Here is a 26,685-nt window from a genome sequence, read left to right as displayed (position 1 = left end):
TGGCCGCGCTGGCCGCGCCCATTGGTTCTGTTCTTTCTGGAAATTTCCACCTCTCCCATTGGGCTGACAGACTCCGTGACAGAACCGCCTTCAGATTTAAAAAAATTTCAATTGGTCGGTGGTTGCAGACACTTTGCTCTGGTAGGTTTAAATTGCTGCCCTTCAAAGAGCAGGGTAGGCTTTTTACAGCATTGGTGGCTTATGGGAGTCCGAGGCCACAGACACCCTCTGCAGTGGTGGTTTCTGAGGGTGTGGGTTTGGTGGGTCCGCCCGGGCCGCTTCTTCCGTTGGTCTGCGGCGAGTCAGTCTGAAGCAGTTCGCTTCTCTCCGGCGGCATTGAGTCTTGGTCCTTCGCCGGAGTGTCAGGGTCCCAGCCAGTGGGGGTGACCGTTTGGATCGGCCTCGGGAGCGCACCCTGGCCCGTCCCTGAGTCCCAATATTGGGTTCTGGGTGTCCCCAAATCCCGCGTGATGGTGAAGGCGCTGGGGCTCGGGTAGGACAGGCTCTGAATTATATCTTGGCCAATCTCCTCGGTGGAGACGCACACCCTCGCTGAACCTCTCGGGTAGAGGGCCGTGGCGTGGGATCGTTCACATTCGTGCAGTAGAGTTTTTAGCAGTTAATGAAGGGGCTCTGCCTCCGTTATTCGGAGGTAAAGGGATGAAGGAAACAAAAGACCTCACTGAGGTGCTTGATCACCTACTGGAGGGCGGCGGCGGCGTCCTGGGCGGTTCTTAAAATTGTTGCCCTCTTGCGAAAGGCAGGACAGGTACTTGCAGAGAAACAGAAAGGGCCAGAGCGTCAGAGAGAAATGATCTCATTCTGGGCCAGTGCGTGGTTCACGGAACAAAGGCCCTGTATGTCTGGGGTCTAGAGGGAGCTTGAGTGAGGGTCTTAGGCACTGCTGTGCCCGCCCCACCTCCCCACCCCCAGCTGGGTAATGCCATCCCTTCCCTGTGTTTTAGCTGCCCTTTATGCCAATAGGTTGTCACAGGGTCCTCTTCCATCCCAGCTCTGTGACCCCTTTCTCAGACATTGCAACCTAGGTCGCTGCAGATCGCATGCCTCCCTTGATAACCCCCTTCCTTGCTTGGACCTTTGGAAGCTTTAGACGGGATCAGGGCCTACCTGACGGGCCTACTTTTCCCATCTGTTCTTTGCCTGTCCTCCACCTTCAGCACCAAACTCCAGGCGCACTCTCGTCTGTTCCTTGAGCTACGTGGGCGCCTTTATTTTGGGCCTGCCTGCAAGATGTTTCCTCTGCTGGCATCCCCCTTCCGCCAACTCTACCAGGTCTTGCAGGCTGATAAGAGTTGTCAAGGTTCTCTGGCGATCTGCTTGCAAACAGCTCACTCATTTCTGTCCACCAATTCATTTGCTGTCACTACTCCATGGGCCACGCGTGTCCAATTACAGCAGCAACTTTGGTATACATGCATGGCATATTTTGTAGGGCCTACAAGGGCCTTGTGTCTATTTCTGTTTATATCCTTGTCTTCCAGGTAGGTTACACAGTGTCTTGCACCTAGCTTAATTAATCAAATATGCCCTGTAGTGTTTTAGGTATAATGTGGGCACTGGGGAAGTGCAGTGAGGAATTAAAAAAATCACTGTTTTGTAGTGCTCATTTTAGTAAGAGAGATAAGCTCAAAAAAAAAAAAAAGTTTGCACGTAGAATCTGCAGTAGAGATAGAGCACTGGGCAAGTGGGTAGTGTTGCATTTTCAGCAGGGGGACCAGATCAGACCCCAGTGAGAAGCTAATACTTGAGAAAAAACCTGAGGAAGTGAAAGAGTGAGATTCATGGGACTCCTAGGGAAGAAGCTTGCCCGTCAGAGGGAAGGTCAAATGCAAAGGCCTTGGGGTACCCAGAATGGCAGGGGTAGGAAGGAGGGGGGACTAGAGGAACTAGGGGTGGGAAGGAGACCCTGCATGAGACGCCATTGTGTTCACTTTGGAACATGCCAGCGGATTTTAAGCAGGAAAGTGATCTGACAGGTTTATCAGGATCCCCCTGACTGCTGTATCAGTGAAGAAGATGAAAGCCTAGGGGACCTCCTAGTTGGCGGTGGCAGGATTCCAGGAAAGCTGTGATGGTGCGGTGGGCCAGGTGGGAGCAGAATTTGGGTGAAAAAAGTGGGATTAGGAGTGCATTTTGGAGGTGCTGACAGGGTCTGTTCATGTAATGGATGCAGGGCATAAAGGAAGGAGGTTAACTCCAAGGCGTTTGCCCGCCTACCTGCTAAGTTAAATCTGTCAACAAGATCTTGCCTTTCTTGGCGTGGTGCCCAGACCACCACACTCCTGCTGGTCCCAATGCTGCCCCCCAGCCCGGCTCGTCCTCCACCGCTTGAGGCCCTTCGAGGCCTTCCATCATCTCCCCCACAGCCTCTCTCCAGGCTTCTCTCCCATCCCTCCTTCTCTGTGACCTGGCCTTTGCTGTCTCATATCCTGTTTGTACGATTGTGTGTGTGGCACACTGCTCTGGGTACAGGGGCTCTAGAGTGAGCAGGGCAGGCCTCAGCTGCAGGCTCTGCACAGGTGAATCTTATCTTCCAGTGGGGGAGACAGGTGGTACTCTAACACCAGCTGTGTGACTTTTGGCAGTCTGCTTAACCTCTCCATACTTCAGTTGCTTTCATTTTAAAATGTGGATGAACAAGTTTCAGTGTCAGAGTAGTGAGGACTGAATGATTTCATATTTATAAAGCACTGACAACAGTGCCTGATGACTATAATAAGTACTATAAACATTTGTTAAATAAAAGTAAACGCACTCACAATCGCACTCATCTCACATGCTAGTAAAGTAATGCTCAAAATTCTCCAAGCCAGGCTTCAGCAATACGTGAACCGTGAACTCCCTGACGTTCAAGCTGGTTTTAGAAAAGGCAGAGGAACCAGAGATCAAATTGCCAACATCCGCTGGATCATGGAAAAAGCAAGAGAGTTCCAGAAAAACATCTATTTCTGTTTTATTGACTATGCCAAAGCCTTTGACTGTGTGGATCACAATAAACTGTGGAAAATTCTGAAAGAGATGGGAATACCAGACCACCTGACCTGCCTCTTGAGAAATCTGTATGCAGGTCAGGAAGCAACAGTTAGAACTGGACATGGAACAACAGACTGGTTCCAAATAGGAAAAGGAGTACATCAAGGCTGTATATTGTCACCCTGCTTATTTAACTTATATGCAGAGTACATCATGAGAAATGCTAGGCTGGAAGAAGCACAAGCTGGAATCAAGATTGGCGGGAGAAATATCAATCACCTCAGATATGCAGATGACACCACCCTTATGGCAGAAAGTGAAGAGGAACTCAAAAGCCTCTTGATGAAAGTGAAAGAGGAGAGTGAAAAAGTTGGCCTAAAGCTCAACATTCAGAAAACGAAGATCATGGCATCCGGTCCCATCACTTCATGGGAAATAGATGGGAAACAGTGGAAACGGTGTCAGACTTTATTTTTTTGGGCTCCAGAATCACTGCAGATGGTGATTGCAGCCATGAAATTAAAAGACGCTTACTCCTTGGAAGAAAAGTTATGACCAACCTAGATAGCATATTCAAAACCAGAGACATTACTTTGCTGACTAAGGTCCATCTAGTCAAGGCTATGGTTTTCCCAGTGGTCATGTATGGATGTGAGAGTTGGACTGTGAAGAAGGCTGAGCGCCGAAGAATTGATGCTTTTGAACTGTGGTGTTGGAGAAGACTCTTGAGAGTCCCTTGGACTGCAAGGAGGTCTAACCAGTCCACTCTGAAGGAGATCAACCCTGGGATTTCTTTGGAAGGAATGATGCTAAAGCTGAAACTCCAGTCTTTTGGCCACCTCATGCGAAGAGTTGACTCATTGGAAAAGACTCTGATGCTGGGAGGGATCGGGCAGGAGGAGAAGGGGACAACTGAGGATGAGATGGCTGGATGGCATCATGGACTCGATGGACACGAGTCTGAGTGAACTCCGGGAGATGGTGATGAACAGGGAGGCCTAGCGTGCTGCGCCCAATTCATGGGGTCGCAAAGAGTCAGACACGACTGAGCAACTGAACTGAACTGAACTGAACTGCATAAATGAAGATAATTCTGGAGTGATGAATGCTATGTAAGGAAAACAAAAAGTAAAGATAAAGAGTAGTTACCAGGGTGGCAGGGAAGGAGTGCCCAGCAGTTGGTGGTTAGTAAAAGCCCCAAGCCAGGGACAGAGTTCATGACAGGGCAATAGGAAGTGCAAAGGCCCTGAGGCTGAAACAAATCTGGGATTTTCCAGGAACCCAAGGAAGGCTTTCTTATGCTCTCATATCCTTGTCTGTAAATGGAGAAGACATGCCAATGATTTCCCAAGGTTATAATGAGAATTAAACAAAATTAACCCATGCTTGTTTTCTCAGACCTGAAACATAAAACTTTGAGAGCCCTCTTTCAGAAAAGAAAAATAAAATACGGTAAAAAAAAGAAGTACAGAACTTTAGAAGGGGTGCAAATGAGGGACCCTGAGGTCCTTATCAGTGTCTTGGTAAAGCCATTCTGAACATAAACATTTCCACTAGTTCGGGCTTCAAATTTCTTAGTGAACTCCGCTCTCCCCCAGGGCCCAGGAGGCAGTGATGGGGGCCAGCTGGCCAGGGTCCCCTTCCCCAGGTCCCTGGAACTCAAGCAGAAGCTCCACCACAGCAGGCGTCCTGGCCCTTGACGACAATGCCCGATGCTTCAGTGACTCAGGCTGCTATTTTTGGTGCTGCTGCTCTCAAGGTGGGGAGCAAGATGGCAAGGGCTGAATTTGGAGTCAACGCTGAGGCTGTAAATCCTGCAGCGAACGAGAGACAGAAGGAGTCACCGTGTACAACCAAATTCTCTGCAGAGCAAATTCTTAGTTTTAAAGTTCTCCCAGAGAACTTGCCTGGTGGTGCTGGGGTTAAGACTCCACACTTTCACTGCAGCTCAAGTTGGTTCCATCCCTGGTTGCAAACCTAAGATAACACATACCGTGAGGTGCAGCCAACAAAAAAGTTCTCCCAGTATCAGAAAAAGAAAGCAGCTGGAGGACAGGAAGCTTAGGCATGGGAGTGAGGAGTGGAGGTCAGGGGCAGGTCTTGGCTCTGAATTCTGGGGTCTATAGAATATGGAAGTTTCGTTTTTATAAGAACTTTCGCTGTTGGAGTGGAAACTTAAGACAACTTTGAGTTTCCTTCTCCACGGGAGAGTGAAGTTCCATTCTGGGTTCTGAGAAATTCCTAAAGAATATGTTCATTTCCCATTTAACTGAGTGATGTCTACTTTCAGCTACCCACTAACACAAGTCCTGAATAGCAGGAAAAGCGTGGGGAGAATAAAGTGCTATAGAGTTCTGCTGAATTCAGTGAACTCGTAGAGCCAGGAATTGTGCCAGACACTTCAAGGAATAAAATGATGGTAATTATTATCTAATAAGTATTCGTCAGAGAGCCCCAGAGCCCAGTCCTGGACCTCGCTGTCCACGGGCCATCCCAGGGTCAGCTCCGCCAGCCTCATGGCTATAAATACCATCTTGGATGACTCCCACGTTTCTATCTTCAGATCAGATCTGTTCCCAGTTCCAGACTTGTCTACCCAGCTGCCTCCTCGACGTCTCTGCTTGGATGGCAAATGGACTTCGCAATGTGTTCAAATCAGCTCCCAATATGCTCCCCTGAAGCTGTTCTTCCCTTGACTTCCCTCTTGTCTGTGGCCTTGCTATTCTTGGGCTGGTTCACGCTGAAAACGTTGGAGGCGTCCTTGACTCCCGTCTTTTACAGCCACGTCCGTTTCAGCAAAGTTCGTCAGGGTTCGACAGGGACCTTTCTGCAAGTTCCCATCCGTCTCCTGGCTTTGGGAAAGGGAAGGGCGTGTTGGCTTCCTGAGCAGGTAGGTGGCCAGAGGCAAAAGGGACCGCTGGCCAGGGCGCCCAGGTCATATCCAGGCCTCCCACATGAGAGGCTGCTTCCAGTGGGCGGGGCCTATGATTGGTCGCTGCCATGGGCACTCAGGCCTAGGACCTAGCCCATGCGTGTAAGTTTGGTGAGTGAGTTAACGGAGCTGATCATCTGTCTACTTCCTCATGGGGCCCTCAGCCCCTCCCAGGGAGGCTCTCTGGCCTTGCCCCCTCTAGGCTTCCTTGCTCCTGATTCTCTCACCCTTCTCTAGGTCCAGTGGGTCTGTTCATATTCAAACATGCCGGTCCCACTATCTTCTTTCCAACATCTGTTTCTTGAGAAATAACAAGTGGTGCAGAGTGTGAGCATGGGGAAACCAGCCCTCTCATATCCTACTGATGGGAAGTCACACTGAGAAGCATCTATTTAAAGTACAGAAAGCAACTCCAGGCTTACAGATTTCTCCCACCTGGGTCTAGCCTGGTGGCCCAAGGAAATATTTTGTCCTTCAGTCACCAAGTCCTGTCCGACTCTTTGCTGCCCCCTGGACTGCAGCACACCAGGCTTCCCTGTCCCCCACCATCTCCCAGAGATTGCCCAAGTTCATGTCCACTGAATCAGTGATGCCATCCAACCGTCTCATCCTCTGTCACCCCTTCTCCTCCTGCCCTCAATCTTTCCCAGCATCAGGGTCTTTGCCAACAAGTTGGCTGTTTACATCAGGTGGCCAAAGTATTGGTGCTTCAGCTTCAGTATCAGTCCTTCCAATGAGTATTCAGAGTTGATTTCCTTTAGAATGGGTTTCCCTGGTAGCTCAGCTGGTGAAAAAACTTGCTTGCAATGCAGGAGACCCTGGTTTGATTCCTGGGTTGGGAAGATCCCCTGGAGAAGGGATAGGCTACCCACTCCAGTATTCTAGGGCTTCCGTGGTGACTCAGCTGCTAAAGAATCTGCATGCAGGAGACGGGTTTGATCCCTGGGTTGGGAAGATCCCCTGGAGAGGGGAATGGCTACGCACTCCAGTATTCTGGCCTGGAGAACTCCATGGACTATCCATGTGGCAGCAAAGAGTCGGACACGACTGAGCGACTTTCACTTTCTCTCCTTTAGGATTGCCTGGTTGGGTCTCCTTGCCGTCCAAGGGACTCTGAAGAGTCTTCTCCAGCACCACAGTTCAAAAGCATCACTTCTTCGGCACTCAGCCTTCTTGATGGTGCGGTCCTATTTGTCACGGCAAAGGGAGCAGCACCTGACCCCCGTATACCCGAGGAGGATACCGGGAACCACGGTGTTGCCACCTTAGGATGGAGTATTAGTAGTCTTCAAAAGAACAATCTGGTGGATACTGACACAAGAACATGCCCATGATGTACCGTGGAACAACGGAAGTTAGTCATGGAGCGGTGTGTATGAGAAAAAAGAAGGTGTGTATCTTCATATACATGGGATATGCACAGGAAAAGTCTAGATGGATACACAGCTAACTGCTCAAGTTTTGCTCCTGTGGATGGGGAATGGGGAGGGGTGCTAGATTCGTTTGGTAGGGCTACCATAACTAAATACCGAAGATTTGGTGGCTTGAACCACAGAAATTTTCTCAGTTCTGGAAGTCCAAGACCAAGGTGCTGGTAGACCTGGTTTCTTCTGAGGTCCCTCCCCTTGACCTGCAGACAACCGGCTTCTCACTGTTTTCCTCATGTGGTCTTTTCCTCTGTGCAAGCATGCACTCGGGTGTATGTCCACCTTTCCTTTCTTTTTGGCTGCACCACGTGGCTTGTGGGATCTCAGTTCCCCAACCAGGGGTTGAACCTGGGCCAAGGCAGTGAAAGCCCAGAATCCTAACCACTAGGCTACCGGGGAACTCCCCAACTGTCCTTTTCTGATAAGGATACCAATCAGATTAGACCAGGGCCCACCCTGAGGGTCTCATTTTAATTTCACCACCCCTTTAAAAACTGTCTCCAAATACTGTCTCATTGTGAGATATTGAGCGTTGGGAATTTAAAATGTGAATTTGGAGAGGGGACATAATTCAGCCCATAACAGGGGTTTTCAATTTTTATTATGGTGTTAAAATTTGTTACAATGAATACTACTATTGAAGGGTTTTGTATATTTCAAGACAAATGTCCCCAGAGCACCAACCCCCTTCCAGGCCTTCTCTGAAGTTAGAGGGGGGCAGCCAGTGCCCTCCCCCAGCCAGCTCCAGGACTCCAGCTCCAGGGCTCTCTGAGGCCCGTCCCTGAGGAAGACAGGGTGAGCCCCTCTGGATCACTGGCCAGGTCCTCAGACCCACCCTGAGAGGAGGCATGCGGAGAGGCCTCTGCCAGGCAGGCCTATAGTTTACACGTACATACTTCGGACATGTAATACCTTGTAACCCATCCTTCCCCTCACACCTCTCAATAGAATAACTATACAATATTGGCCACTGAAGCAGAGAGTAAAGTGAAACTCGGCAGGTTATAAAATATGAAGACCGCATGACCACCTGGAGGAAGGGAGGTGCAGCACTGTGGTCACACAGCGAAGATGTTAGGGGGACCCGGGAGGTGCAGGGGTTCATCTACCTGAATGAGGCAGATGAAGAAGAAAGATGGCGAGGTGAGATGGGGTAGGGCTTTAAAATCAAGCCTCTGGGGAGAAGCGTGTGCTGCCTTGGAGGCCTGTTTACTTCTGGCAGTTCTCCTGGGTTCTGCTCTGGTCTTAAATCTCAGACCAGAAGCAGGAAACTCTCTCACTGTCCTGTGGTCCTGCACCTCGCTGCATGTTCAGCCCTGCTGAGGTGGGGACTCTGCCCCTCTGGGGAGCTTTGCAATCCTGCACAGGGTGGAAGCCAGGAAAGCGAGCCCAGAACCTTGGTGCCAGTTTAGGAAGTTCTGTCATCACTGTGCAAATACCCGAGTGTTTATCAAGTGTTTTGAAACACTTTAGTCAACCTGCCCATTTGTGACTCTCATCAGAGAGGAATGGGTGGGAGACAGCTTGCAGTGATGGCTGTAACAGTGCCTCCTGTCACCGCAGTGTTCTTGCCTGGACAATCTGATGGGCAGAGGAGCCTGGCAGGCTACAGTCTAAGGGGTCGCAAGAGTCAGACACGACTGAGCGACTAAGCACACGTCCCAGTGTACCCATCCTTGACAATGGGGTTTAGCTACTTCTCCCATGAGGAAGTGAAGTCCGTTTCTCCACTTCTTGGATTCTGGGCTGGTCTTGTGACGTGTTGAACGCCGCAGCCGTGTGAATTCTGTGCGACAGAATGTGGTGAGAGCAAGGCAGTATGACTTCGGAGTCGGACCTCAAGAGGCATTTTGCAGCCTCCGTTGTGTCCTCTAGGAGCAGGGCCTTGAGACCAGTGTGCTGTGAAGGTGCCCAGTCTGGCCTAGTGGAGGCCAAGTGGGGCAGAACCAAGGGAACTTGCTGACTGCCAGCACTGACTGCCAGTCACGTGAACGACACCATCCTGGACCCCCAGCCCCAGGTGGGGCCCCAGATGACTGTGGCCGCAGAAGTGACCCAGGCAAGACCAGCAGATGAACCTTCCTGCTTATCCTAGCCCAAACTGCTGATTCAAAGGCCTGGTGGTTATTTTAAGGCAATAAGTTTTCACTGGTTTATTGAGGCAGCAAAAGATAACTGAGACAGTATATAAACGAATCTAAGTTCATAAACAGCGTTTGAATATTTAAGGGAACTGATTTACCATATTTATACATTTAATCTATTAGTGGATAAAAACTGCTAACTAGGAAAAAATATGCTTGGCTTGGGAGTGGGGAATAAAGTGGGGGATGAAGGCCTCTTTACCCTCTACTCCCTCCTTGTTTGTAAAGAAAAAAAGAACAAAAAAGAAAAAATATGCTTGTTAGATGTGTGAGTCTCTTATGCTGAGTTTGAGGCATTTGAGAGGACCAGCTATTTCAACTCTGTAAAATGTAGTTTAAAATCTATTAGGGAATTTAATTACCTATGTTTGTAATTGGCATTCATTTTTAGAATTTAATCTGTTGAACCTGTGAGTTAATTAAATATTCATCAAAGACTAAGTGAAAGTAATTATTCTTATTTTAATACAAAAATTAGATTTATAAATAGAAAACTAGATTTGCAAGTTGCATTTGGATGCTTAAGAAAAGCTAGTTCTTTTAATTTATAAGTTTAATAAATACAATATTCATTTAAATACAAGCAGCAGTAGGTAGCTTTTCTCTGCAGGAAAGCCCCTTCTCCAATATTAAAAGTCCTCAACAGACAACACCAGGTGTTAGGACCCCCACCGGAAGAGTCGGCATTCCAGACTTGCATGTCTTTGCTTCTTTGCTTCTGTGAGTCCCTGGGCCTGGAATGCTCTTGACACACACACAGATCTTTGGTACCTGGCGAGATTTTACCTTTTCTTTTTTAAAAAAATAGTAACTTGTTTATTTTTGACTGTGCCGGGTCCTCATTGCTGCGCAGGCCTTTCTTCAGTTGTGAGCTGGGGCTACTCTCTAGTTATGGGGCAGGGGCTTCACTGTGGCAGCCTCTCTTGTTGGGGAGCACGGGCTCTCGAGCACATGGGCTTCAGTAGTTGGGGCACCTGGGCTTAGTTGCTCCGAGGCAACTAAGGTCTTCCTGGATCAGGGACTGAACCCACATCTCCTGCACTGGCAGGTGGATTCTTTACCACTGAGCCACCAAGGAAGTCTCAGATTTTACCTTTTCTAAAAGGTCCAGCTGAAACTCTGTGACGAGGTCCTTCCTTGCCAAGTCAGAATCACGCTTCCCTGCCTAGACCTGTCCAGGCCTCTTTTAGGCCAAACCCTGGTGGGCTGTTGGCTGGGACGTTCTCTATCCTGGCTGCCGTATGAGAACAGAGCTAAAGCCGAGCAAAAACAGGACTAGTTCCGATGCCCAGGGTGTCTGGGGTGCTTCTGTGGCCTGGCTGTGGGGGACGTGGGTTTCTGGCTCTGTGCAGAAGGCAGCTGAGACTTTCGATGCCTGGGTCCCTGCTTCTCTCTTGTTCTGCTCTCCAGACTTTGCCGGGAAGGGTGTAGTCCGCAGGATCATGCCCCTCCCACCACCAAAGATGTCCACGTCCTAATCCTTGGAGCATGTGAATGTGTTACCTTACATGGCCAAGGGGCGTTAAGGTTGTAGATAGAATTATGATTGCCCATCAGCAGACTTTCAATGGGATGTCATCCTGGGTCATCCCATTCAGTGGAATCACAAGGGTCCTTGAAAACAGAAGGAAGCAGAAGAGAGTCAGAGCGAAAGGCCACCAAGGAAGACTGGTGAGATGCAACATTGCAGGCTTTGAAGATGGAGGAAGGGGCCCACAAACCAAGGAACATGGGCGGTCTCTGGCGGCTGGTGCAGACACCTTGGTTTTTTAGCCCAGTGAGACCCACGTCAGACTCCTATCCTACAGAACTTTAAGGAAATGAATTGTTTATTCTCTGAGCTGCTAAATTTATGGGAATTTGTTATAGCAACAATAGGAAACTGATACACAGGGTCACTCACAGGCTTCATTGCTTGGATCAGTGACATCTGTGTGATCACTTTCCGGACCACAGATGGGAACTGAACAACCTTGACTCAAGCCTGGCCTCTGACCCCCACACACCTTGTTGACCTTGGGCCAGTCCAGGCTTCTCATCTAACCCTGGGGCAGCGCGTGGCAGCACTTACTGAGTTTACAGAAGTAGATTAAAGGGCGTAGAGGGCTTAACTCAGCGCCAGCTAAGACCTAGTCCCCTGTGAGTCGCTGCCATCCTGGAGGTTGTTGGCAAGGCCCGTCTGGCACTACTGAGTTATTGGAGAAGCAGCAAGTGGTGAGGTGACCTCAGGCCTGACACCTGCATCCTGAACTCATCTTGCTGAACATTTTTGGGAAAGGTGCAGGCCTTGTTGGTGGTCCTGGAGTGTTGGGGGCCCTCGGCCCTTCCTTCGGGTCCCCTGGCTTCTGATTTACTCTCTGCCCGCAGGTCTCCCTCTGATCCGCTCGGGCACCGCAGTGGTGCCAACTGCATCTGCAGGAGGGTTTGGTGCTGCTCCTCACAGCCCTGTGAAGAGTTATTACCACACTCAGCGCCAGAGAGGCCTGGAACACAGGGCGGGTTTGTAAGCAGTCAGACCTGAGCACTGACTTCTTAATTTACGGTTCACGAAGCAAGTCACAGGGGGCCAGTGTAGCCCAGTAAGAAGGAGCAAAGTTGGTACTGAAACCTTCCTAGAAACCCTGGCTCTTTGTTTGAGGTTATAAAAATACCCACTATGGGAAGTTCCCTGGAAGTCCATCAGTTCAGTTCAGTTCAGTCACTGAGTTGTGTCTGACTCTACGACCCCATAGACTGCAGCACACCAGGCTTCCCTGTCCATCACCAATCCCCGGAGTTTGCTCAAACTCAACATCTATCCAGTCGGTGATGCCATCCAACCATCTCATCCTCTGTCATCCCCTTCTCCTCCTGCCTTCAACCTTTCCAGACATCAGGGTCTTTTCCAGTGAGTCAGTTCTTCGCATCAAGTGGCCAAAGGATTGCACCTTCAGCTTCAGCATCAGTCCTTCCAATGAGTATTTAGTCCATCCTTTAGGATGGACTAGTTGAATCTCCTTGCAGTCCAAGGGACTCTCAAGAGTCTTCTCCAACACCACAGTTCAAAAGCATCAATGCTTAGGCACTCAGCTTTCTTTATAGTCCAACTCACACGTCCAAATGTGACTACTGGAAAAACCATAGCTTTGACAAGACGGACATTTGTCAGCAAGGCAATGTCTCTGCTTTTTAATATGCTGTCTAGGTTTGTCATAGCTTTTCTTCCAAGGAGCAAGTGCCTGTTAATTTCATGGTTGCAGTCACCATCTGCAGTGATTTTGGAGCCCAAGAAAATAAAGTTTGTCACTATTTCCATTGTTTTCCCATCTATGTGCCATGAAATGATGGGACAAGATGCCATGATCTTCATTTTCTGAATGTTGAATTTTAAGCCAACTTTTTCATTCTCCTCTTTCACTTTCATCAAGAGGCTCTTTAATTCTTTTTCGCTTTCTGCCATAAGGGTGGTGTCATCTGTGTATGTGAGGTTATTGATATATCTCTTGGCAATCTTGATTCCAGCTTGTGCTTCATCCGCCCAGCATTTCACATGAAATACTCTGCATATAAGTTAAATAAGCAGGATGACAATACACAGCCTTGATGGAAGTCCATCACTTCAAGGCACATAGATGGGGAAACAATGGAAACAGTGACAGACTTTATTTTCTTGGGCTCCAAAATCACTGCAGATAGTGACTACAGCCATGAAATTAAAAGACGCTTGCTCCTTGGAGGAAAAGCTATGATAAACCTAGACAGCATATTAAAAAGCAGAGACATTGCCTTGCCGACAAACATCCGTCGTCAAAGCTATGGTTTTTCCAGTAGTCACATATGGACGTGTGAGTTGGACTATAAAGAAAGCTGAGTGCCTAAGCATTGATGCTTTTGAACTGTGGTGTTGGAGAAGACTCTTGAGAGTCCCTTGGACTGCAAGGAGATTCAACTAGTCCATCCTAAAGGATGGACTAAATACTCATTGGAAGGACTGATGCTGAAGCTGAAGGTGCAATCCTTTGGCCACTTGATGCGAAGAACTGACTCACTGGAAAAGACCCTGATGTCGGGAAAGGTTGAAGGCAGGAGAAGGGACTGACAGAGGATGAGATGGTTGGATGGCATCACCAACTAGATAGACATGAGTTTGAGCAAGCTTCCAGGAGTTGGTGAAGGACAGGGAAGCCTGGTGTGCTGCAGTCCATGCGGTGGCAAAGAGTTGGACACGACTGAGCAACTGAACTGAACTGGAAGTCCAGTGGTTAGGGCTCTGCGCTTTCACTACCGTGAACCCAGAATTCAATCCCTGGTCTGGGAACTAAGATCCTGCAAGCCCCGGTCAAAAACAAGCCAAACCCCGCCCCTCCCCAAAAACTATCATATTTATAACATAATAAAATGTTATAGAAAGATATTAACATGTTTATGTTAAAAAAACAACTCCATCCTTAGACTCCTTGTAAAAAAATATAGGAAAAATATAAAGAAAAACACCACCCCAATTCTTACACCGAGAACGCCGCTTGGAATTCTCATTTTCTGTCTTCAAATTCCAGGACTTCTATCCTTGCCTCCCGAGTTACTCTAGATTCGGTTCCAGTCGCGGCCCCGCCCGCCCCTGGGGCTAAGAGGCAGAGGCTCAGCGGCCTGGGTAATAGTCGCCCAACCGGCCCTACCCGTTCGCCTCATCTGCCCCGGCCGGCGGGGACGCGCGGCTCCCAGGGACTGCGGGTAGGGTGGGGCCCGGGTGACCGGTGAGGAGTTACACTCTCCTCTGTGCACTCGTCTGGAGGGGCGGAGACGGAGACAGGGTCGGAGGCCAGGGGCGTCTCCCACCAGGAAGTTGGAAGTTGCCAACTTCCAGCCCCGACGGGAGGAGCACGGCAGGAGCGCGACCGTCCGAGAGCCGGGCTCCAGGGCTGTGCGACTCGGCTGGCTGGGCGGGGCGCGCACGTGTTTACGAGTGCGGGGGCCTGTCTGAGGCCGGGACTACAAGTTCCAGGGTGCCCAGCGGCGCGCCTGGGTTTTCTGGCCGCGCGGCCCGCTGGCTCCCAAGCAGGTCGCCTCGGGCTGGCACGCGCCACCTGGTCCCCAAGTAAATAAGGGAGAGACTCCCTGAGCACGGTAAAGAGAGTCGAAGTGGGCGGGGAGCCGCCCCGCGCCGCCTGCTCATGTTTCTGCAGAGCCGAGCGTCCCGCCTCCTGGCACAGCTGCGCGCGGCGGGGCAGCTGCTCGGCGCCCCGCGCCCCTGGCCCGGCCCCTCGCCGGGTGCCACGAGGACCCGCAGTAGTGCGTGCGGTCCCCTGGCGTCCCTGAGCGCGCACCACCCGTGCGCGCGGACCTCAGCGGGAGTTGGGGCTTGGGGGGCGGCGGCGGTGGGGCGGAGAGCCGGGGTGCGCGCCTGGGCCCCCCTGGCCATGGCGGCGAAGGTGGACCTGAGCACCTCCACCGACTGGAGGGAGGCAAAATGTAAGTGTGAGCAGGAGGGGGGCGCGAGGGCGGCCCTTCGTGGGCACTCTCCGGCTGGACAGCACCCCGCTAGCCGCCTCGTCCACCCCAGAAAACTGGGGAAGTTAAGGTCCCATTTGCCTGGTATGGACGCCCCCCCCCCCCCCATTAACAGCCACGCCCCACATGTGCCCAGCCCCGGAAACTACTTCCCCCGGACCAGGTCCAGGGCCCAGTCGGAGGCAGTGTGAGGAGGGTGGCCTCACCCCACTGAAAGGGGTCGCGGGGCTCCCCCAGAGAGCACCCGGGACCTCGCACCTAAATCTGTTGTGCATGAGGGAAACTGAGGCCCGGCGCCTGCGCCGAGTAGCCCAAGGTCACTTGGAATTTGCTTCAGATCTCTCAGTAGGCTCTCAACTCCCCCGGCTTCGCAATACTGGGGTTTCTCAAGTGGTGACATTTTAGAGTGGCAGGGAATGGGCTATGGGGCTGGCATCCCACCTGGTGGAATCAGATAGCCACAAGGAACGGGCCTCCCTGGGCAGGCCGGTCACACCTCCCCCCATACCCCCCGGGGCCTTCCTCTCTGGGCACGTGGTCTGTTGCCCTTTAGCCCTTCTCGTTGGCCTCTGGACACTTGTGAGCTCTCTGCCTCATTCCTGGGGGACACAGGGCGGAGGAGGGGGGCGGGGCAGGGCCGAGAGGGGAGGTTGTGTCTCTGAGAACAGTGACACCCCTGCTCCCCACACCCAGGAATCAAGCCATTTCCTCCGGCTGGGGCCGCGGGGGGGTCGGGGAGGGGGGCGGCGCGGGCCATGAGTCCTGGTGGGCATGAGTCCCAGGGCTGGCCTCTGGGCCAGAACAGAGGAGGGAAGTCAGGCAACCTGACCTGCAGAGCCTGAAATAGCCCCGGCTGCCAGTCCAGCTGCCCCTGCCCTTCAGGGCATGCTCCTTGGCCTCTTGTGACCATTCCCGGCTGGATCGCCTTTCAAAAGGGCAGGGACGGCAGCTCATTGGCTGGGACTTGCGGTGGCGAGGGTTCAGCCAATGGGGCTGGGGAGGCAGGCCTGGGGCGGGCCGCGGTTGAGGGTTAGAGGAGGCGTCCTCTGGGATTGGAGGTAGAGTTCGAGATGAACTACTCTTGTCGTTGAGTTGTGATGCCTTCGCTGGGATCTTAAAGCACCAGCCGGAAGCACTTGACTTTGCTCCCGGGGCAAAAGGAATGCTTGTCACCCCTTCAAGCCCTGGCCCCAGAACATCCAGGGTCAGGGTGGGGAGTGGCTCCCTGGCACGGGGACTGTCCCCACAGGGAGCCCTGATTTCCCTTCTTCGTCAGAGAACAGCATCTCAGGGTGGTGGGAAGGAGAGCTTGGAAGGCTGGAGGCCCAGACACCTGTTCCTGGGTCTGCTGCTTTCTGTAGGACCCAGCTCTCCGCCCCTCACACTCCTTGCCGGCGCTGAAAACTTCCAGACCTCTTGAAGCTAATGGACCAGGAATTCCCAGGCTGCTGTGGTGTCTGTCTGCTAGGATCTGGGATTTCCATTCATTTGGTCCGTTTTTATCCAGCGCCTTCCGTGTGGCCAGCACTGCTATGCTGGGGAGACAGGTGGGGACCCTCCCCTCACAGAGCTTAGGTGAAGAAGCAGGGGGATGTGTTAGGGCAATGAGACAACGCCTGGTAAAGGTCGGTGCTTCAAGAAGCCGAGACGGGCAGGGCTGCCTGAGCTCCTGAGTTTGTCCAGGCAGGGGCAGTGTGGGGAGGCTGGGCTTGCCCCAGGAACCCCAGACCTAGGTGGAAGCCCACCCCACCAGTAGCCATTAGGTGGTAGTTTGTGGGGGTGATACAGAAAGATCCGTGTTTTAGTTATCTATTGCAGCTTAGTAACAGACTACCAGGACACTTAGTGGCTTGAAACAGCAAACGTTTCTATTATCTCTCAGTCCCTGAAGGTCTGGAAGCTGGGAGTAGCTTAGCGGGGTGGCCAGGCTCAGGGTTTCTCAGGAGGCGGGGATTTGGTTAGAGATAGAGAGGGCCCTTCCCAGGTGGCTGGCTCCTGTGAAGTGGCTGCTGGCTTAATGCCTCTGGTCCACATTCAAGGGGAGGGAAATTAGTTTCCACCTTTGGAAGGGAAGAAGATCAAAGAATTGGGGGCATATTTTTAAAACCACCACACCGGGAGACTGCCTCAAGTAGCTTCTGCCTCTGGCTGGGGTTCAAGCTTTGATCTGTTATTTATTTATTTGACCGTGCTGCTCAACTTGCAAGATGTCAGTTCCACAACCAGGGACTGAACCCAGGACATGGTAGTGAAAGCCCAGAATCCTAACCAATAGGCCACGAGGGAACTCCCAAAGAAGCTTTGATCCTGGAAGATCCCCACACTATTTCTTCATTACATTCATATACATGTTCAGCTGAGTTATACTGTATAGTAAAGTACATCAAGTGTACAGACCTCAAGTGTACAGTTGGTGTACTCTATTTTTTGGCTGCATGGCCTGTGAGATCTTAGTTCCCTGACCAGGGATTGAACCCGGGTCTATGGCAGTGAAAGAGCCACGTCTTAACCACTGGCGTGTGTGCGTGCTAAGTTGCTCAGTTGTGTCCGACTCTTAGTGACCCCATGAACTGTAGCCCACCAGGCTCCTCTGTCCATGATGATGCTCCAGGCAAGAATACTGGAGTGGGTTGCCATGCCCTCTAGGGGATCTTCCTGACGCAGGGATCGAACCCACACCTCCTGCAGCTCCTGCACTGCAGGCAGATTCTTCACCGCTGAGCCACTGGGGAAGCCCCTGACCACTGGCTTGCCAGGGAATTGCTGCAGCCAGTGTACTTTTACGTAGGTATCCAGCTGTGCAACCGCCACTCTGGTCAGTAGGTAGAACACTGCCATTGCCCCAGAAGGTTCCTTTGAGCCTCTTTCCAATCAGTATCCCTTACAGCTAATCTTTCTTCTATCTCTTCATTTTGTTTTCTCTTGAACTTCGTATCATCAGAGGCATACACACAGTGTGTACAGTTACTTTTACTCAACGTCTGTGTGATTCATCCATGTTATCGGGTGTACCCACAGTTCGCTCTTTCTTATTGCTGGGTGATAGTCCATGGTGTGCCACAGTTTGTCCGCGCAGTCTCCTTGTTGTGGTCATTTGGTTTCCAGTTTGGGACATTTGGGAATAAAGCTGCTCTGAATATCCTTGCACGTGTCTTTGATGGACACATTCTCGCCTTTCAGTTGGGGATATACCTACAAGGGCGGCTCAACTCTTGTCTGTGCCTGAGATGACCCTCTCTCAAAGACTGGCACATAGTAACCAAACTCACAGGAGACTAATGTGTAGTTCAGAGGGTTGAGGTGCAGTTCATGGTGGGAAATATAATAGCACCGGATCTGGAAATGTGCGCCTGGGCAGGGCCTCCTCTCCCTGTGGAAGAGCCCTTGTTGTTCAGTGGCTAAGTCGTGTCCGACTCTTTGCGACCCCATGGACTGCAGCACACCAGGCTTCCCTGTCTGTCACTGTCACCTGGAGTTTGCTCAAATTCACGTCCATGGAGTTGGTGATGCTATCTAGCTATCTCATCCTCTGCCACCCTCTTCTTCTGCCCTCAGTCTTCCCAGCATCAGTGTCTTTTCCAGTGAGTTGGCTCTGGAACTCACTGGAATTAACCATCAGGTGGTCAAAGCTCAGCTTCAGCTTCAGCATCCATCCTTCCAGTGAATATCCAGGTTTGATTTCCTTTAGGATTGACTGGTTGGATCTCCTCGCAATCCAAAGGATTCTCAAGAGTCTTCTCCAGCCCCACAATGTTAGAAGCCAAGTTGTAGTCTTAGGTTTGTTCAGCAGCATGTGTTCTCAACTAGGGAGATGGTTGACTGATTTGGAAGCGGATCCCGTTGTCCTGAGCACACCTCCCCACTTCCTTGGGCGGTTGTTCAGTGTTTCAGTCCAAACGCAGAGCTGAGCCCTCTGGGCCCCGAGTGCAGCAGCCTCAGTTCATGGTAGAGTGCTGGACAGATGGCCACATTCTGCCTGGGTTCTGTGCATTTCTTTGTTCTGGCTTTAGGCTGACAGCCCACTTGTAGGGACCTGTTTTCCCTCTAGGTAAGTAAATACCATCAGGCTGGATCTTCCTGCCCAGGAGACATTCAGTCTCTTTGAGAGACCTCTGCAGTATCTGATTTCACTGGCCAGGGGTTAATTCCTTTAGCTTAATTCTCTCAGTTCTAGGATGCCTCATTACCCCCACCCCAGGTTATGCCTTTTCATCAGAAAGAGTATGGAAACAGTCCTTCTATAAGGCCTGTCGGTGTGAGGGGCATTAAGGTCAGGCAGTGGGGGCTTTGTCATCACAGGAGGGGCCTGGTCTCCAGAAGAATGGCAGGTCCCTTCTGGCCTGCAGTAGGGGTGGAGCTGTGTGCTAAAAAGAGAATGAACATTGGTGTTATCAGACATGGCAAGCCCCAGCACCACTGCTTCCATGCTCCCTGAGCCTCAGTTTCCTCATCTGTAAAATGGGACCAACAGCACCCGATTTGTAAGTTGTGCTAGGATCACATTAGAAACGTTTTGTACGCAGTAGCCAAAGGGTCCCCAGCAGCCCCCCTTCCTTGTCACCCCTCAGGTCTGTCTCCTCTCTCTGTTCTCTTCTGGCCCTGGAGACCCAGGGCTCATGTAAACTTGTATCCGCCATGGTCTCGAGTGCTAGAGCCCTGACCCGCTCCCTCTCCCTGGGAGCCTGTCTGCCCAGGGCAGGGCGAAAGCCCACCCCTGTGGGGTTTCACGCAGAGCAGATGATTCATCTGATTTGACTGCTGAACCGGGAAAATTTCCAGGCACACCTGGGACTTGGGGGGCTTCTCCCACCTGTCTTCTGGGAAAGCAGCCTTGGCACATCCCAGCGCAGGGGCCGGCAGGGGGCCTGGGAGGGTAGACAACCTCCAGGGTGCCTCGTGCTGTCTCCCCGTGGCTCGTGCCACAGGCTTTGACGAGCACCTGCTCTCCGGGGATGGGGAGCCTGGGTGACTAATGCCCCTGCCTCAGGGTTCCAAGACCCAACCCTTATCAGCCCTGCCCACCTGGCCTTCTCCAGAAGAGAAGGTACTCACCAGCCCACCCTCAACCTTTCCGAACACCGTCAGGAAGCGCCATAAAGACACTTCTTAAAACACATCATTGAATTCCTGTTCACCCACTGCACTTTATGGTTCTGGCACAACCTGCTTCCTCCAGCCGTGCCTGGGAGCTGCTGAAAGCTTCGTCTGGGGTCAGACCTCCCCATCAAACTTTACTGCAAACATCTTTTTTCCAGCACCTGTCTCACTGAGCTGTGAAATACTCTCACCTCTCCAAAACAGAAAGAAAATTAAAGCGTATGTTGTACATCTTTTCTAAGAAAAATAAAACTCACTTGTGCTTTAAGTCTGCACCTGTGCTTCTGGCAGAGGGAGGTAGTGCGTGTCAGAAATGCGTGGGGCAGGACTTCCCTGGTGGCCGAGTGGGTAAGACTTCTCCCTCCCAATGCAGGGGACCTGGGTTTGATCTTTGGGCAGGGAACTAGATCCCACATGCCGCAACAAAGACCCGGCACAGCCAAATAAATGAAAATATTTATTTAAAAAAAGACATGCGTGGGGCACATGCCCACCCTGGGGTCCTGCTTCTCCTCCTGGAGCTAGTGGGGGAGCCTGGGGGCAGCCCCGCGGCAGGTGAAGCTGAGGCCCTAAAGGCTCGGGTCTTCAGCTGGCTTCTCTCCCACAAATCAGACTAGCACTGCCTGTAGCTCTTCCGGGTCGCCACTTTGCTCTGGAGATGAACGAGGACTTGGCACCCCACACACCGGCCCTAGGAGGTGTGCACTTGGGGGTCACAGACTGGAAGGGCAGGCTGACAGGTGTCCCCAGGGCCAGCACCTCGACCGCTGGTGGCCATATAGGCAGCTCTGGCGGTCTTCCTTGGCCATCTCTGGGAAGTAGAGCCGTGTTTTGGTCTTTGCTGGAGAGAAGGGGGCTGTCGGGGCTGGGAGTCTCTCAGAGCAGGCCCCGGGTCCTGGGGGGGACAGTACAGGACAGAGCCCTGGGCCGGCTCCTGCCCTGGGTTCCTTCTGCTTGCCGGTCACAGGGCCGATTGCTCAGCTGCTTTTGTAAAGCAAAGTGGTGGTCTCTGCCAGATGGTGTCTGCTAGGGGACCTGAGCCATCTCTGGGTGCCTGGGGCTGCCCCAGCTCAAGGAACTCCGCTGTGGGAGTCCTGGGGGTCGCCTTGGACCAGCCCCTCCGGTGTCACAGCATGGGCTTTCATTGGCCACAGTCCAGCTGGCTGTGAGCACTGGTTCTCGAGCATCCTGAGGCCTCGGGGTGGGGGTGGGTCTTTGGTCACAGCTGTGCAAGAGGACAAACATGGGGACCCAGATAACTTAAAAGGGCTTTCCTGGTGGCTCGGATGGTGAAGAACCTGCCTGCAGTACAGGAGACTTGGCTTCGATTCCTGGGTCAGGGAGGTCCCCTGGAGGAGGGAATGGCAACCCACTCCAGTATTCTTGCCTGAGAAGTCCATGGACAGAGGAGCCTGGTGGGCTGCAGTCCATGGGGTCGCAAGGAGTCAGACAGGACTTAGCGCCTGAGCAGCAACAACAGATCTCACTCCCAGGAAGGAGTGAGTGTGTCTGATGCGTGGATGGTACCGACGGCTTCCTCTGCGTTTTCATAGCTACCTTCTCGCTCACAGCAAGCTCGGGTGCTGGGGAGGGCCTTCCTTGCCCCTATTCTAGAGATGAGAAAACGGAGGCTGAGAGGGTGAGTGCCTTGCCCATGAACACGACAGTCGGGGGGCATGAGCCCAGACCTGGGGGACCGAGGAGCAAGAGCGGAGTGGAAACCCCTGCACAGCTGGGCGCTGGGCTAGCATGGGCCTCGGACAAGCTGGGGAGGCACCCAGAGCCTAGCGTTTGCTCCCCAGTCCAGCTGCTCTAGATCTCGCTCCATTCCCCACGCAAATGCTCTCTCCTACATCAAGGCTTTTGAACGTGCTGCTCCCTCCTCCCAGAAGACCCTGTCCTTTCAGCAAACTTGCCCTCAGCCTTCAGGTCTCAGATCCTTGGTGCACTGATTCACCCCAGGGACCCCCACATGTGCCCTATGCTGTGCCCGGTGCTGGGAATCCAGCATAAATACGACCAGCCTGCATACAGCCAGGGTCAAGCAGAACACAGATGGTAGGGCAGGCAGCTATTCTGGGGAGGGGGAGGGCCAGGAGGAGGGGCAGTAAAGGAAGACCAGGCGGGAGGTACAGCAGGCGCAAAGGCCCTGAGGCAGGCAACAGCTTGGCTGCTGGGGGAACTGGAAGGCTCAGGGTTGAAGTGCAGTGGGCAGGGTAGCCCGGGAGGAGATTGCGGAAAGAGGTGGGCTCTCCAAGCATGAGTAAGGACCTGGAGTTTGAGCTGAGCTTTGCACCGAGAGACTGCTTCTGACTTCTGTTCCTGAGATCTCTGGGCTGCTGTGTCAGTGTGGGCACCAAAAGTCAGCTGGGAGTGGGGGCTTCCAGAGGGCACTGCTGCTGCTGCTGCTAGGGAGCAGTTAATGATGGAGGCTTGGCCCTGGGGGGGATAAGCAGAAGGCCTGGCTTCCATGGTGGTGTGGGGATAAATCTGACAGTCTGCAGATGGATAGAAGGGGGAAGGAAGAGAAAGGAAAGACTGGGCAAAGTCTGGGGCCACCCACTGAGAAGGTAGGAAGGACGGAGGGGTCTGAGGTTCAGTTCTGCACGCAGAGAGTTTGGGGATGAGAGCAGGCTGCAGGCCTTTGGGGGCAGATGCTCAGAAGAGATGAGAGCTGGAGGTGCAGCCCGGGATTTGGGATGCATGGAACTGATGTGAAGACCATGGAGAGAGACTTCCCTGGTGGTCCAGCGGTTGGGACTTCGCCTTCCAGTGCAGGGGTGTGTGTGGGTTCCATCCTTGAGCTAAGATCTCACATTCCCTAGGGCCAGAAAGCCAAAACATTTTTCAAAAAAGCCGGAAACGATTTTGTAACAAACTCAGCAGAGACTTTAAACGTGATCTACATAAGAAAAAAAAAAATCTTTAAAAGAAAAAGAAAGGAGGATGTGGATTAAGGAAGTAGGGAGGCCACAAGGAGGCTGTGGAGGGCCAGGGAGCGGCCTGGGGCCAGGAGGCGGGGTCCAGAGAGGGAAGAAGGGGTCGGGGGTGCTGAGCACACAGGGGAGGCCAGGAAGGGCCACTGAGTGAGTTCAAGCGGCCAGCGTGGTGCCTCTGACCTTGGCCTTGACGGAGAGGTGGGGTTGGGGGGAGGAGGACGTGAAGACAGAAAGAACGTAGGCGGTGGAGGAGAGAAGCAGAGAGAGGAGGCCACAGCTACAGTGCATGGCATGCGGGGTCGAGGGAGGGTTCTGTTTTCGTAGAGTGGGTACAGGAGAAGGTGTTTGAGGGCAGCCTGGTGGAGGGGGAGCGCAGGAGGAGTCCTCGGGAGGTGAGCTGGGCAGTGTCGGCTGGGAGGATGGACCTTCGTGCCCACTGACCCGAGAGAAGGAGAACGCGATGTGGGCAGGTGTGTGTGTGGAGGGGAGGCAGCACCCTGTAGCTGTCTGACTGGGAGGACGAGTGGAGGAGGCTTGGAGAGGGAGAAGGGGGAGGGGAGACTCACTTCCAAAGCAGCAGCTGCCTTGGCCACCTGGGGGAGTTGGAGAGCTTAGAGGGGGCCTCTGCTCGGTTGGTGGGAGTTTTCTCCAGTGGTTTGCAGCTCTTGGGGCAGACTGGAGACATTGGGGGTACCTCTTCCAGGAGGCTGGTCCAGCCTCCCCTCTGCTCGGTCAGGCCCCAGACCTCACTTGCCTCCCAGGCTTGGTGCGTGGTTCGTGCGTGCGTGCTAAGCTGCTTCAGTCGAGTCTGACTCTTTGTGACCCCGTGGACTGTAGCCCACGAGGCTCCTCTGTCCATGGGATTCTCCAGGCACGAATACTGGAGTGGGTTGCTATTTCCTTCTCCAGGGGGTCTTTCTGACCCAGGGATCGAACCTGTGTCTCTTATGTCTCCTGCCTTGGGTTCTTCACCACTGGCGCCACCTTGGAAGCCTTGGTGCGTGGTGGGAGCTCAGTAAATGCCTGTTAACTGACTGATGTGTGTTCGGACTGCCAGGGAGAGGCAGAGCCTGGATGGAGTGGTGCAGGGGAGCGGGTCGACGGAGCCTGGCTGCCCTGGTGGCCTGGGGCCGGCAGGGGGAGCCCACGAGCCGCAAGCCTGGACCGCTGCTCCCCTGCCTGGTGCGGCCCAAAGGGAAGACCAGGCCCAGCAAGGGGAACCAGCCTGGGTGGACCCAGAGTCTGTGAGCGGATGAGGAGGGCCTAGCTTCCCACACAAATCACTAGCCGTCTGACCACAGGTGGCCTCCGAACCTTCCTGGGACCATTTGCTCATCTGTAAAATGGGGAGGATTCCAGCCACGCCCTTGATTCAAGCTGGGGACACCCCAGCGGGGCATCTGTGGGTGGGGAGCCCTCTGGCAATGCAGGGGGCCTGCGGCAAACAGGCACCACACCTGCTTGGTTCTGCCGGTCTGTGAGGAGGACGGTTGTCCTGGTTCCCTGTGTCCTGCTGCCTACACATAACAGCAATGATGATGTAACTGATTGATGATGTAACTGATTCAGTGCCACCAACCTGCCTGGCCTTAGCATGTATGAGTAAGCTTGAAATCACTGTGCAAGGGCTGTCTTAATCCCCATTCTATACATGAGGATGCTAGGGGCTCAGAGGTGTGGAAGCAGCTGGCAATTGGCAGAGTTTAATTCTGAACCCCTGAGGCACCCTCCACCTCCATGAGCCTCAATTTCCCTTCCTAACAAAGGGGGCGGGACAAGATCTTCCAGGGGACCCTCCTTCCACATGCCCTCCCTGTGAGCTTTCGGAAGGGTGAATGCACAGGGCTGCTTTGCATCCTTGGACAGAGTGAGCCGTCCCTGGAAGTGGACAGGAGACCCGTGGGCGGTGGGGAGGCCCCTGGGCTGCTCCCCTCCCCGCCCGCCTGACTCCTGCCCCATCCCGCTGCAGCGTTTCTGAAGGGCCTTAGTGACAAACAACGGGAGGAGCATTACTTCTGCCGGGACTTCGTCAGGCTGAAGAAGATCCCGACGTGGAAGGAGACGGCGAAAGGTAGGCCCTGCGCTGGGGACCCAGCTGGCTGAGTGTGGTGTGGTCCCTTCAGACCCTTGTCTGGGGAGCATCGTCCAGACAAGGCCAAAGAGAAGAAGGGTGGCGGCATTTATGAGTGCTTGCTCTGTACCGGGCACTTTGAAGTATCACCTCTTTTCAGCCTGAGGTAGGTTTGGTAGTTTGTTGAAAAATGATTTCTTTCTTTCTTAAAAGAATATTTATTTGTTTGGCTGCACCAGGTCTTCGTTGCGGCCTGGGGGATCTTTGGTTTTGGCTTTAGTGCAGAATCTTAGTGGCAGCATTCGAGATCTAGGTCCCTGATTAGGGATGGAACCTGGGCCCCCTGCACTGGATGTGTGGCGTCTTAGCCACCGGAACCCCAGGGAAGTCCTTGGTTTGGCTCTTATCCCCGTTATGTCATTGGGAAACTGAGCCTTAGACGCGCAATGCCGTGGCTGCTGGAGCGGGGAGTTGCTGGCCTGGTGCAGTGGCCTGCAGGGCAGCGTCCTCATGAGGACCTTGGCCCCGCACGTTGCAGGACTGGTGACCGGGACCCCGGGCCAAGTCACGAAATGCTCCCGAGCCTCAGTTGTTTGATGTTGTTTAGTTGCTGAGTCGTGCCCGACTCGTTTGCGACCCCATGGGCTGTAGCCCACCAGTCCAGGGCTCCTCTGTCCATGGGGTTGTCCAGGCAAGAATGCTGGAGTGGGTTGCCATTTCCTTCTCCAGGGGATCTTCCCGACCCAGGGATTGGACCCTCCTCTCCTGCGCTGGCAGGCAGATTCTTTACCACTGAGCCACCTGGGAAGCCTCAGGTCTGGGTGACCCAGTGTGTAAAACGGGGATGGATGGCATGGCTTCTCTACCTGTGTGGAGCATTGCTGTGACGATTCAAGGAGATGAGTGTGTGCTGCACATAGTAGGTGCTTGGTCGGTGTGGGCTGTCCTCAATCGCGTCATTGGTCCCCGCGAGGCACCCTGCCTCTGGCAGCAGAGGGCGGTTGATGGGGGCTTGCCTGACCAGGGTCCCTGGTGGCTTGCTCCACCGTGGGGGCCTCCCTGTGACCACCCCTCGGCCTCTGCTTGTTCCAGGGGTGACCGTGAAGGTGGAGGAGCCCAAATACAAGAAGGACAAGCAGCTCAACGAGAAGATCTCCCTGTTCCGAGGTGACATCACCAAGCTGGAGGTGGACGCCATCGTCAACGCCGGTGAGTGGGGCCTTCAGGCTGGGCCTGAGTCCAAGACCCGGGCGGCCGCCTCATCCCTGTGCCAGGCCCACCCGGACGCCACCTGGCTCCAGTGAGGCTCTGGTGGCCGGTTGAGGGTGGCCCGCTGGCGCCGCGGACGCCTCTCCCCGTGGAAAGCCTGACCTGCCGTGTCAGGGACGCCTTGGCTGAGCTGCCTCGAAGCTCTGACACCCATTAGCGGCCGGGAGGGGAGAGAGCTGGGCTGGAATTGCGCCGGGCGGCCCTGCCAGGAAGGCAGAGGCCAGAGGGGGTGGTCCGACCTCGGGGGCTGCAGATGGTCCCGAGCACGGCTTTCCTTCTTCCGCCTCCTGCCCACCTGGCCCCGCTCTGAACGGGGGGCGGGCGA

At 53.3% G+C, this 26,685-nt stretch overlaps 1 protein-coding gene and 2 long non-coding RNA genes across 6 annotated transcripts in view; 2 read left to right on the top strand and 1 right to left on the bottom strand.

Annotated features, from left to right (window-relative positions):
- Nucleotides 1-23: 23 nt before the first annotated feature.
- On the top strand, nt 24-9,938 carry LOC138427002 (uncharacterized). The gene is made up of 2 exons (XR_011251859.1): nt 24-141; nt 7,003-9,938. It is a non-coding gene; the product is annotated as an uncharacterized lncRNA (long non-coding RNA).
- Nucleotides 9,939-10,009: 71 nt separating this feature from the next.
- On the bottom strand, nt 10,010-14,406 carry LOC138427001 (uncharacterized). Its single transcript, XR_011251858.1, has 2 exons — nt 13,986-14,406; nt 10,010-11,111 (listed from the first exon to the last, which is right to left on the bottom strand). It is a non-coding gene; the product is annotated as an uncharacterized lncRNA (long non-coding RNA).
- The window catches only part of MACROD1 (mono-ADP ribosylhydrolase 1), a 154,280-nt gene continuing 141,860 nt past the window's right edge, over nt 14,266-26,685 (top strand). For 3 of the 4 annotated variants that reach the window (XM_069566120.1, XM_069566118.1, XM_069566121.1), the window contains exons 1-3: nt 14,276-14,945; nt 24,990-25,091; nt 26,184-26,300. In XM_069566120.1, coding sequence (XP_069422221.1) covers nt 14,648-14,945; nt 24,990-25,091; nt 26,184-26,300 — 517 coding nt within the window. In that variant the 5' untranslated portion in view covers nt 14,276-14,647. Of the gene's footprint in view, nt 14,946-24,989; nt 25,092-26,183; nt 26,301-26,685 lie in introns of all 4 variants that reach the window. The other variant, XM_069566122.1, reaches the window with a different exon arrangement.

This window comes from Ovis canadensis, chromosome 21 (assembly GCF_042477335.2).
Source record: "Ovis canadensis isolate MfBH-ARS-UI-01 breed Bighorn chromosome 21, ARS-UI_OviCan_v2, whole genome shotgun sequence".
Classification (NCBI taxonomy): Eukaryota; Metazoa; Chordata; class Mammalia; order Artiodactyla; family Bovidae; genus Ovis; species Ovis canadensis.
This window is presented reverse-complemented; position numbering and strand designations above follow the sequence as displayed.